The 13,099-nt window shown below is 48.7% G+C and overlaps 1 protein-coding gene across 15 annotated transcripts in view; it reads right to left on the bottom strand.

Moving 5' to 3' along the window:
- The window catches only part of CALD1 (caldesmon 1), a 306,807-nt gene that overhangs the window by 8,658 nt on the left and 285,050 nt on the right, over positions 1-13,099 (bottom strand). For all 15 annotated transcript variants that reach the window (XR_008307722.1, XR_008307723.1, XM_053251783.1 and 12 more), the window contains 4 exons: positions 6,751-6,794; positions 6,577-6,655; positions 3,078-3,215; positions 1,417-1,512 (listed from right to left, as the gene is read on the bottom strand). Coding sequence is in view for 13 of the 15 variants with exons in the window: in XM_053251783.1 (XP_053107758.1) it covers positions 1,417-1,512; positions 3,078-3,215; positions 6,577-6,655; positions 6,751-6,794 (357 nt within the window). In the remaining 2 variants the exon portion in view is untranslated. The remainder of the gene's footprint in view (positions 1-1,416; positions 1,513-3,077; positions 3,216-6,576; positions 6,656-6,750; positions 6,795-13,099) is intronic.

The raw sequence follows: 13,099 nt of genomic DNA, 5'->3' as shown, positions 1-13,099 counted from the left end.
CATCCTGAGATCACCTTTCAGTTAAAAGAGGTGGGCGGGGTGGGGGGAGAATCAATTTTCTGATCCACATGGCTAAAGGAATAACACTGACAATATATGGTGAAATATCAAAAGCCAGAGAGAGGCTAAGTGACAGATAGTTCCAGTAGTCAGGGAAATGGAGCTTAGGTGTGCCCCAAGCACAGCTCTGTCTCTTCATCAGCAGAGGCAGAGCCCCTGGTGGCACAGTGGTAAAACTGCCACCCTGTAACCAGAAGGTTACAAGTTTGATCCTGACCAGGGGCTCAAGGTTGACTCAGCCTTCCATCCTTCCAAGGTCGGTAAAATGAGTACCCAGAATGTTGGGGGGCAATATACTAAATCATTGTAAACCGCTTAGAGAGCTTCCAGCTATAGAGTGGTATATAAATGTAAGTGCTTTTGCTATTGCTAGCTATTGCTACATTGTACCAATCATATGCAAATCTGCTTAACTGGCATTTGTTATACACATTGCAGAACTGGTTTCTCCTGGCACCAAAACTGGGTTGCCCTGAAATTCAGGATGTTGATTCTTTCTTTTAAATTGCAGAGTGCATCCAGGTTTGACCAGCCAAATTAATCCCACTATGGAGCTATTGAAATAAGAATCTCTTGGGAAGGCGGCAAGCCCTTTAAAAAATGTGCTTTTCTTCAAGGTAGAGAGGTGTTCAGAGCAAAATTTTCAAATGGCAAACATTTTGGTGCATGCATGGGCAAACAGCTTCCTGGTAGGAACAAAGGAGGCTAGAGAGAAAGCAATGTTTATTATATTAGAAAGAGTGAGGCCTTCCTCCTAAGCTAAGGCCAAACGCTCAGGATTCTTAGGCTTGTTGAAGACAAGGAAGCAAGTGAAAAATACGAAGCTGGGTGTGGAATCTGATAACAAAGAAGTAAGACATTTCTTCAACGGGTCAATGGCTGATGTCCAGAGCAGCTTACTGGTAGCGCCGTAGGGAGACGTGCCTGCGTGACAAGAGAGCTTCCACATCCCTGGCCATGCATCAGCCATGCAGCCTCAGATGCCCAGCAAGGAGGAGCACATTTTGATGGTCTGCACTACCTCTGGATCTGCCCTGTGTCACCAGAAAATGTCCCTGAGGGATGTGCAGCCCTCAGGGACATATTTTCAGGTGACACGAGACACTGCTCTGGAGGCAGCACAGACAACTGAAGTTCACTCCCCCCTGATGCACGCCCAAGGCTGTGTGACTGGAGTGGTGATGGGGAAGCTCTTCATTGTGCAGGCAGGTCTTCCTGCTACTGTCTATCAGCAAGGGGTCATCATCCTGAAGCAGCTCCTGGAAGGGAACCCTGCCTACCTGAACCCTTGGTGGCAGCTAATTGGGGCCCATTTGATAACTAAGGGCTATGGAAAACAGGGAAAGAGATACTTACTGAAGGTTTTGGAGCAGGTGATTTGTTGTTTTCTGGAGTCTTAGTTAACCATTCATTGATACGACTGGAGACACCAACCTTTAGCCCCGCAGTTTCCTGTTTGCAAATATAATCATATATGAGTGTGAATATTAGAGACTTTGCTACTGGGTTTGAACCATCAGTGTTAAAGTTCTCAAGAAGCCAATATCGGAGGTGTCTGCATTTGCTAGGGACGGGCTTTGGGCCTGACACTCTTGCTGCCTTAGAAGCACCACCACTATGTTGGCAGAAGACTTACAGCATTTCCATAGACCCACCTAAATGAAGACTTTTCAGACTGGTTAAGGCAACTGATGAAGTCAGGGCCAAACTAGGTGTTCCATGGCTGTCCCATGACTGGAATACCTCTCTGGTTTTCCCACCTTAAAAAGCAGCCACAGGGTGGAATGCGGGGATGGGCGATCTGGCTTGGGGTACATCACAGGGAGAAGGGGATCTATGCCCTCGGGTCCATCTCTTGTCCAAATTAAATCCCTCCCAGAAGCTGCCATCAGCCATGAAGGAGAAATGTTAGGGGCACAAAAATTACAAGTCTGGCAGGCCTGGAGGTAAACTATAATTTAGATAATTTGGACAGGGTTGTGAGATAAGAGCATAAGAACAGCCCTGCTGGATCAGGCCCAAGGCCCATCCAGTCCAGCATCCTCTTACACACACAGTGGCCCACCAGATGCCTCTGAAAAGCCCACAGGGGAGAGGTGAGGGCATGCCCTCTCTCCTGCTGTTGCTCCCCTGCAACTGGTATTTATAGGCATCTTGCTTCTGAGGCTGGAGGTGGCCTATAGTCGCCAGACTAGTAGCCATTGCTAGACCTGTTGTCCATGAATTTGTCCAAGCCCCTATTAAAGCCATCCAAGCGAGAGGCCATCACCACATCCCGTGGCAGAGAATTCCATAGGTTAATTATGCAGGGTGCGAAAACGTTCTTGCTTTTGTCAGTCCCAAATTTCCTGGCCTTCAGTTTCATGGGATGACCCCTGGTTCTAGTGTTGTGAGAGGGGCAGAAATTTCTCTCTCTCCACTCTCTCTACTCCCTGCATGATTTTATAAACCTCTACCATGTGTCCCCATAATCACCTCTTTTCCAAACTAAAGAGCCCCAGATGCTGTAGCCTTGCCTCCTAAGGAAGGTGCTCTAGGCCCCTGTTCATCTTGGTTGCCCTCTTCGGCACCTTTTCCGGTTCGACAATCTTCTTCTTATGAAACAGTGACCAAAACTGTACACAGTACTGCAAATGCGGATGCACCATAGATATGCATAAGGACATTATGATATCAGCACTTATATTTCCAACCCCCTCCTAAGGATCCCAAGCATGGAATTTGCGAGGGATTTGCTTGGGGTGCTGGGGGCCAAGGATTGGACCCACTCACAGGCCTGATCTAATCACACACACCCCTCTGCAGTGGCTGCTTTTGAGACTGGCCGTGCCCCCCACCCACCCGTGGTTTTATCCTATCACAGAACTCCTACCTCCCTAGGCCTTCATTGTGGATTCTGGCAGCTTAAGAGCTTTCTTCTCCTTCCACATGCTGCCACTTGGAATCTGAGCAGAGCCACTTGAAACACCCAGGCCTGGGCGGACAAGCTGCAAAGCGGGGGGGGGGGGGACACACACCTTGTTGGGCATTCCTGTGCCAGAGGGTGATGTGAAGACGTTTCCTTTCTCCCACATGCTCTTGATGTTACGCACTCCCTCCGCAGGAACGGGGAGGTCAGAGGCTGCTGGCTTGGCAGTCTTCGTGGCCTTCATGCCCTGCAGGAAACAGCTGGTCAGTCACAATGCCGGAAGGAGGAGAGAACAACCAGAGAGGAGCCAAGTAAGTGGCCGGCCGTGAGGTCTCCCAAAGGAACACAGGACCAGAGGGAGCTGCCTTGGACTGAGCCAGACTGCTGGTTCATCTAGCTCCGTATTGTCTACACTGACTGGCCGCAGCTCTTCAAAGGTTTAGGCCGGAGTCCCTCCCAGCCTGACCTGCAAGGGCCAGGGAGGGAACCTGGCGCCTTCTGCATGCAAGCAGATGCTCGACCGCTGAGCCATGGCCCCATCTCTTGAGGGGAATAGCCCACAGAAGACAGCACTCACAAGTAGTCACCCATCCAAATGAAAAGCAAGGCAAACCCTGCTTAGCAAAGGGGGACAATTCAGGTCCACCGCTGCAAGACCAGCTCTCCTCCCTGATGAGGGGGCCTGTTAAATTCTCCTGCCTAGCTCCTCCTGCATGCTTCATCCTTTTCCTTACACAGGAGCATAGGACACTGCCATAGTCCGAGTCAGACCTTTGGTCCGTCTAAGTCAATATTGTCTGCACAGACTGGCAGCGGCTTCTCCAAGACTGCAAACAGGAGTCTCTCTCAGCCCTGTCTTGGAGATGCTGCCAGGGAGGGAACTTGGAACCTTCTGATACTCTTCCCAGAGCGGCCCCATCCCCTAAGGGGAATATCTAACAGAGCCTACATGTAAAAGGTAAAGGTGTGCTGTGTAGTCGGTGCCAACTCCTGGCGACCACAGAGCCCTGTGGTTGTCTTTGGTAGAATACAGGAGGGGTTTGCCATTGCCTTTCAGCATCTCCCTATATCGCTGCTGCCCGATATAGGTGTTTCCCATATTCTGGGCAACATACCAGCAGGGATTCGAACCGGCAACCTCTGGCTTGCTTGGCAAGTCATTTCCCCACTGCGCCATTAGGTGGCTGCTTACACATTCGGTGGCTGCTCCCATTTAAATGCAAACCAGGACAGATCCTGCTTAGCAAAGGGGACAATGCATGCTTGCAACCCCAGGACCATCTCACTTCCCACTCCTCAGCCCACAGGACTGTCCTGCATCCTTCCTTCTGTCCCGGCTGTTTGTCCTCACCTGCAGGACCCCATGCTAGTGCTGGGCAGCCTGTCCCGGCACTGCCTAGAGCCCGGCTCCACCCAGGAGGCTCTCCCACCAGCCCAAGAACTGGCTTCAGGAAAGGTAAAGGACGAGGGAGGCAAGGGTCTCCAGCCAATCTTTAATGGTTGTCTTAAACAAAATATCCCACAGCAATGTTTCTCTGCACCAGGGGTTGTCCACCTTGGGACCCCACATGTTGTGGGACTACAACTCCCATCATCCTCAGCCACAATGGTATTCGCCATCCAGGGACCCAAAGTTGGCAACCCCTGGTCTAAACTACCAAGCCCTCACCAGCTCTCTGCAAAATCCATGGAGAGCAAGCTTGGCAGGCCCCTTTGGGGAGTGAATTTCACAATGAAGGGGCAATCCCTGAGAAGGCCCTGTTTTTCACAGCAAACAACCTCAGTTCAGCTGCAAGCAAGGACACCTTGGAAGATCTTAAATCACATGGGGGAGGGGACATACATGCTAGAAGGCAATCCTTAAGGCAGGGGTTCTCAAACATGAGTTCCTAGATGTTGGACTACAATATCCATTGTCCCCATCCCATCAGCATCCTTTAGCCATTGTGGCTGGGGATAATGTGAGCTGTAGCCCAACATCATGGGAACATAGAAAGCTGCCATATATGGAGTCAGACCATTGGTCCGTCTAGCTCAGTATTTTCTGCACAGACTGACAGCGGCTTCTCCAAGGTTGCAGGCAGGAGTCTCTCTCAGCCCTATCTTGGAGAAGCCAGGAAGGGAACTTGGAGCCTTCCGCATGCTAGTAGGCGGGTGCTCTTCCCAAGATTGGCCCGATCCCCTAAGGGGGATATCTTGCAATGCTCACATAGTCTCCCATTCAAATACAATCCAGGGTGGACCCTGCTTAGCAAAGGGGACAATTCGTGCTTGTTTCCACAAGACCAGTCTCCACTGGGAGACACAAGTTTGCAAACCCCTGCCTGAAACTAATCTCGTGGCAAGCTGTGCAAGACTTTATAAATAAAATCCAGCACTCTTTTAAATGATGAGACTGACCTTGGGGTGATGTATGCAAACCATGCACACCAGCACAGAGCTCTGCCCTCTAAAAGGTTTTAACTTTTTATATGTGTTTTAATTGTTTTATGTTAACTGCCCAGTGATGAAAGTTTGGGCGGTATAGAAGTTTGATAAATTAATAATAATAATAATAATAATAATGACACCATCATCTCCTGCTCCAAGTCCTTAGGACTTGGCAGGATACAGGTCTGAGTATAAAAGTGCCTACCTGCCCCCATTCTGCCCAGATAGTCCTGTTCTCTTTAACAGCACAAAACTGTGGGCTTGTATAATGTTTTTTAAATGGAGCCAGTCAAAACATTTGTATATACACTACTATAATTAATGGTACCTCATTTAAATGCAAGCAAATTTTAAAGAGAAGGAGCTGGATGTATGTGTTTCTTGGGTCTGTGGCCTCAAGAACAGTTTGTTTCTTTATTATTTTATTACTTATTTATTTGATTTATATACCGCCCTTCCAAAAATGGCTCAGGGCAGTTTACATCAAAATAAAAACAAAACAATTAAAGTAATTTAAAACCAACATTAAAAAATTAAAATCATAAATCCAATTAAACGCCTGGGTGAATAAATGTGTCTTCAGTGCCTTTTAAAAAGTTGCCAGAGATCGGGGGGGGGGCTCTTATTCCAACAGGGAGTGCATTCCAAAGTCCAGGGGCAGCAAAGGAGGAGGCCCATTCCAGCTGCCAAACAAGTCGGCAGCAACTGCAAGCGAACCTCTCCAGATGATCTTAACAGGCGGTGGGGCTCATGGAGAAGAAGGTGGTCTCTCAAATACCCAGGGCCTAAGCTGTTTAGGGCTTTATAGGTAATAACCAGCACCTTGTATTTTGCCCGGAAATTTATCGGCAGCCAGTGTAGTTCTTTCAACACAGGAGTAATTTATACAGGAGTAAGAACACATGAGTTAACAAATGTTTATTGCATTTATATCCTGCTCTTCCTCTGAGGAGCCCAGAGCAGTGTACATGGCTGTGTCCATCCTCACAACAACCCTACGAGGTAGGCTGAGAGATAAGTGACAAGCCCAGAGTCACCCAGTGAGTTTCATGAGTGAATATGGGTTTGAGCTTGAGTCTCCCTGGTCCTAGTCCAACGCTTTAACCACTACACCCTGCTGCTGATCATGTACCCTTCTCAGCAGTGGCAACCAGGTGACCAGAGAAACATACACTCACCTCAATTGCACTAGTATATTGCTCCAGTCTGCTGTCTATCTTGGAGACCACGGGGCTTGTGTGAGTGGGTTTCATGCCACTGTGTAAAAACCAGAACAACAGAGACCTATTATTTAATATCACTGAGTGCTGGATCCTTGGGATGTCATCGTTCCTCAAGTTAGGGCTGCTTACCTCTTCTGGGCAGATTTGTTCAAGAACTCTGCGCGTTCTTCTATCTGGAAGAAACAAAAAGAAGAGGAGAGTTCAGTTTGCAAAGGGCAGCCGGTCTGATGCAACAGGAAGAGTTTTGTCTTGAGAGATTTAATGAATAAAACGTAACACACACAGACACACACACCTCACACACAAGAAAGTGGTCATAAGTCAGTGTTGCCTGTAACAGGGATTCCCAGATGGCGTTGACTACAATTCCCACAATCCCAAGCCAAAGGCCTCCCACTGCAGCTGGGAATTGTGGGAGTTGTAGTCAACACCATCTGGGAATCCCTGTTAAGTGGGAGTACTGGTCATAGTCTCTTAACTGCAAGGAAGTCCCTTATAGGCAGGACTGCCTGTGGATTCTGCAGTTCTGCAATTGTGGAGCTTTTCGCAAAAGCTCAAAGGGTGACAGAGCCGAAATGGAGGAGTCATTTTTAAAGCTGGGATGGAAAGCCAGTGCTACAGAAATTGCCTGAAGCCATGTCACCACGCATTATGGGAGATGCTTGGCTGCCATAGAAAACTGCAGATTCGTGTCTTTCTCTCTTTTTCTCTTGCAATGTTCGGTGCTACAAAATGTGGACGAAGATGTCACTGCAGTGGGAGCTTCCCCGCACCCTGCTTCACTTCACTGTCAGTCGCTTGCGGAGGCAGGGGCACACTCCAAGTGTGATGGTGTCACCCATTTTGATTTACTACAGGTTACTGGGTGGAGAGGAGGAGAAGCGGGGAGGGTTTGCTGTTTTGGATGGCGGACATATTCTTCCTGTGACATCAAGTCACAGCAAACAGAGGACCAGGAGCACGATATAAGATCCAGCGGATGCTTCCCATCTTAAGCCACCTCCTTCTTCTAACAAAAAGTTCGCAAATCGGTTTGCAAAGAAAATAAATACATAATGAAGCTATTCCCACAATCAGGAGAACCACCGGGCCCGCAGACAAGGCTGGTGGTTCCAAGGCAACTAGCCCGCCGAATCCCCCTCCTCTTAAATGAGGTTAGCGGAAAGAGTGCTCTGTTAACCTCATTTTTTTGCTCATGTGCCGCCGTGACGCGCGGCAACAGACAAGTAGACCCCCGACCGGGAGGCTGCAGCCAGACTCCCGGCCCCGGGGGGTCTCTCCAGAATGCCCCATGTGTTTGGGAGCCGGTAGTCGTGTGGGCGGCCAATCCAGCCATCCAGGGCTGCAGGACAGATCGTCTGTGGGGAGAGCGGGTTAAGCACACTCTCCCCACAGACCCACCAGAAGCTCTTCTCACTGACTAAGAAAAGCTTCAATAAATAAGATGATTCCCAAAAGGCTCACCATCTAAAAAGAAACAAAAAGTTGACACCAACAACAGCCACTGCAGGGATGCTGTGCTGGGGATGGATAGGGCCAGCTGCTTTCCCTCTGCTAAATATAAGAAATGATTTGGCGTGTGCACAGATATGAACCCCCTCCCCATCCATTTTAGGTTCGGCACTCCGAGGGGCTGCCAGGGGAGGGAGCAGCGAGTGTCACCTTTAAAAGGGAGTACAGCAGGTCCTTACCTGCTCTCTGCGGCTCCATGGAGTTTCTTCCTCCTATGCTGCTCCTCACAACAGCCCGAATACGGTGCTGGAATGCGCATGTGTGGACGCCGTTTGTGTAGTCAGCAACACCATGCTGTCCACACAAATGGTGTCTGTACATGCGTGGAGACCATGTGCGTGCCGGCACCACGCGTGGACTGTTAAGGAAAGCGCCATCACAGCAGGAAGCTGCATGGCATGGTGAAGAGGAGGCAAAGACCTGCTGTACTCCCTTTTAAAGGTGTCACTCGCCTAGGATTGCCATGTCCCCAGGATTTAGGGTAGCCCAGGATTCTGGCTCCTCCACCCAGCTGCTAAATGCCACCTGGATTTACACAGATTTCAAATGCGCTGCCCAGATTTTACTCTGGATCTGATCACATGGGAGGGCGGAGAAGGAGGGGAAAGTATACAAATCTGTCAAATAAATACATAAATAAAATGCAAATTAGTTGCCGCAGAATTTGCATAATATGCAGATTGGGATATGCACCTGGATTTGGGAAGCTTGAATATGGCAACCCTACACTCGCTGCTCCCCACTGGTGGCACCTCGGAGCACTGAACCTGTGCACAAACCTCAGTTCGTGCAGACACCTAGAAATGATCTCCAGCCCTTCACAAGCGTTTACAAAATGTACACATGTACAAAACGAAGACTAGCAGTCTAACTGCAGCACTAAAAAGGATGGGGAGTGATTTAATATCTGATGGCAAGAGGAACGGGCGTTTGTAATGACGTGCCATGACAAAGAAGGGTATCCTGGATCACAAGGGCACCAAGCCATGCCTTCTATAATCTCTTGCTTCACCCCAAATGGAAGCCAGGCTTCATAATGGAAAACAGGCTGGAATATAAACTGGAAAGTTTCTGTAAGTGATAGGATCAATCCACCTGATTTGGTTATTAGAACTGTTCCTTCTCAAAGGAAGATGTGGGGAAGGTGTGGACGATTAAAGCTGCAATTTTGAACTGATGGAGATTTGTCATTGTAAGCAAATGTCAGGACCTGATGGCCTTTTAAATTTTGGGATTACTTGATGTGGAATCTATAGATTGATGTGGGATTATGTCCAAGAATTTAGATGAATTTGGCTTACTTTAGATACATTTGGATGATTCTGGCTACTTACTAAGACGGCTGTTGTTGTCTTAGCACCCTACATTAGGGGTCCCCAAACCTGGATCCCCCAATGCTGTTGGACTACAACTCCCATCATCCCCAGCCACAATGGTCTTAGGCCATTAGATGCGAGTTGTAGTCCAACAACATCTGGGGAGCCAAGGCTGGGAAACCCGGCCCTATATGATTTATTCTCCTATCAAACAATCAGCAAAGACACTATTCAGACAGCTGTTTCTTGGCTCTTTGAGAGTAGCCCTCTATGAGAGTAACCATAGTTTTGGCCAAGTTGAGAGAGCCAACGATGGCTGAAAACCACTCCAGTTGCTGGCTGACATACTGCACAAGGATACATCAGCCTAGTGCCATTACATTCACAGTATCTGCACAAATGCCAGAACTGCACTATGCAGGAGTAAAGCCATTGCTTCCAATGGGCTTACTCTTTTGTAATGTAATGGCATGAGGCTGATCTACCCTTGTGTGGTATACCAGCCATTGAAATGTAAGGTTATTTAGTCCTATGGATTTCCATGAGAAGAAACTGAACTAGTTGTGAGGACTTTGATTCAACAGCATTGAGCACTGGGCTTTCCATCTTATGTCCTCAATATGTGGTTCCTCTCCCCAGATCTCCTTGCACAAGAATCCAAACCCATCACTTCGGGTGCCTTGTACCACCCTCCGCCCACAATAATCATTAGAATCTAGTCTCTCCCAACACCCCCAAATTCCATGACACAGGAGAAATCAAACTTCTGTCTGATTTCATTCACTTGCACAATATTGTCTGCTTGCAGAATTGGGGCATCTGAATCATTACATAAATTGGAATGTGGAGATTGCACAATTCTCTAAAGTCCTGCCTATAAACTGGGCATTTGTTTCTTTTGCCGTAGGGGGCAGGAATTGTAATGTGTTGCATTGCTTTCTATAGTCACAAGATGGCAGCACAACACAGATGGAAGGCAGACAGAGAGATGCCTAAGATGCCAATCAATCCCTTTCTCTCTCCAATATCTTTCAACTCTCAGAGCCGCTTCCCAAATGACTTGTTTTCTACATGTAATGTGCGAGCCACATGTGTGATAATCACACCGTTGCCTGTGGCGCTATGTGCACGTACCAAAACACGATGGCCAATTGCAGTGAAATATGTTCATACATAATAATCACACAAGATCAGAGATGTGTATGAAGGGCGTGTGGAAGGACATGGTGTCGGCACACACAGGGCCATGTACGTGCCGATGCTGCGCAGAGGCTGTGAGAACAGCGCCGCAGCCCCATGGCACCAGTTGGGGAGCAAGCACTGTGCACGGAAAAGCAGTGGGCTGGGGAGGAGCAGGTAAGGAGCTCCTTCCTGGCTCCTTCAGGGAACCACTCCCTGCCCCGCCAGCCCGTCCATGCACAACTCAAACACTGGCACCCGAGCCGGTTCAGCACCTCCCAGAGGAAGTGCCAAACCAGCTTGTTCAGATCCCTACACAAAATGACCTAGATGACATGCTGGTCTTGTGGTAGAAAGTCTGACTTGTCCCCTTAGCTAAGCAGGGTCCACCCTGGTTACAAATGAATGGGAGACTAGAAGTATGAGTACTGTAAGATATTCCCCTCAGAGGATGGAGCCACTCTGGGAAGAGCATCTGAGGTTCCAAGTTCCCTCCCTGGCAGCATCTCCAAGACAGGGCTGAGAGAGATTCCTGCCTGCAACCCTGGAGAAGCCGCTGCCAGTCTGGGTAAACAATACTGAGCGAGATGGACCAATGGTCTGACTCAGTATATGGCAGCTTCCTATGTTCCTATAAGGAACTGCGTTATGATTGAAGTGGCCCTCAGAAGTACCCATTTTGCCCTTCTCTCATAGCCTCTGCATTCTCCCCGTGTCTATCCATTCATTCTTTCTCAGGCTGAATTCCAGTCAGAAATCTGTGCTTAGACCATGTTAGGCAAGACTTATACGCTTGCCAAGCTGGAAGAAATGTGAACATGGCTGCCTTCCCAGTGATATCTCGTGCTCCCATCTGCCCGTGTTGACTTTAGACTGTGCAAAAGCAGACTTTAGACTGCTTCTTGCTCTCCCCCACATTCGCAGAACTGGCCTGCCCAACTTGTTGCTTCCCCTCAGAGGCGCTCTTACCCCTGGACTTCGGGGCCGAAGTCCAGGGCCTCCACAGCCCATGAGGGCCCCCAAATCCTCTTTAGTCTGTCCCCGGTTGTGTGGTCGCCTGGCCGAGCATGATAATGCTTAATTTGCCGTGTGTGTGTGTGTCCTCCAAAGGCCTTTAGGTTGGAGCTCCAAAATTACCTAGGTTCACCTCTGCATCTCTCAAAGCTGAATCATACGGCTGTGTTGCTCACAGCAGCCGACTATATCTCAGCTTGTGGCCACCCTCTCTTTGTGGCAAGAGCATTCTCTGACCCTTCTTGCCGCAGGAAGAAGCAAATGCTTGTGTCATCACCAGCCCAAGGAGATGGCAGTGACGTGCAGCAGTGCCTTTTTCCACTCCAGGGGAACTGGCGTGACGCCTCATTTTCTACAGGATCCTGGGGAGCTGCCATTGGCTGGGAAGAAAAAGAGCAGCCCAAGTGGCCACTGTGAAAATAGCAACCAAGTGAATCGGGCCCACCATACTTGAGATCCTTCCAGAGAGGTGAAAAAAAAATTGTTTTGAAGATCTTGCACAAAAACTGGAAGTCAAAAGCTGACTCACTCTCCACATACTCCTGCAAACTTACATCTTCTTTCCCCGCAGGATCTAACAAACTGTTCATGTGGCCAGCAGGGACCTTGTACAATTTCTGCAGCGCCATCTGCTGGCCAGCTCTCGCTTTCTGTAAATAACTCATTCCTTTTCATTAAAACATTTCTGGCATATGAGGTGGGGAAGGTGGGCTATTTACAGACAGCAACAGCTGGTGGCGCTGCAGAAATCATGTATGGTCACTGCACAACCTGTGAGTTCCTGCAAGGAAAGAAGACACAAATCTGCAGGAGTATGTGCAGGGTAAGCTCTCACTTCCAACTTGTGTGCAAACTCTTCAAGTTTTTTGCAGTCTGGAAGGACCCTTGATGCAGCCAACACGATTCCTGTTAGTACACTCCAGAGTTAAGACTGATTTTGCCCATAGCAAACACGTAATGGCTGGATGACATATATAAATATTTTGCACAGTCATATGGGAAGCCGGAAAAATGAAAGCAGTGGAAAGATGTGGAGACATACCACGCAGAGTCCTGCAGGCATTCTGGGCACCGTGCACACTGCTGCGTGTTCCAAATGTACGTTGTGCAAGAGCGTACTTGTGCAAATGCCAAAATTGCGCGAGGGGATTATGCAACCACATGGGCATTGGAAGAAATGGTCGCGTGGTCGCACCATTCCCTCATGCAGTTTCAGCACTTGAAGAGTGCACTTGTGCAAATGCTGAACTGGCAAACAGAAGAGCACATATGCACAACTGCTGGAATTGCATGAGGGAGTTGCACGATTGCACAGCTGACTGTGCCCCAGTGCACTTTTGCATAACTTGCATGTGGAACAAGAAGCAGTACCTGCAGCACACAAAACGCTTGTGGCATGCTGCATGGTACATGAGCCACTGAGGAGATGCCTGTGTTTTGAGCTGCTCTCAATGCTC

This window comes from Hemicordylus capensis, chromosome 5, assembly GCF_027244095.1.
Source record: "Hemicordylus capensis ecotype Gifberg chromosome 5, rHemCap1.1.pri, whole genome shotgun sequence".
Taxonomy (NCBI): domain Eukaryota; kingdom Metazoa; phylum Chordata; class Lepidosauria; order Squamata; family Cordylidae; genus Hemicordylus; species Hemicordylus capensis.
Note: the sequence above shows the minus strand (reverse complement) of the source record. Positions and strands in the feature narration are given on the sequence as shown.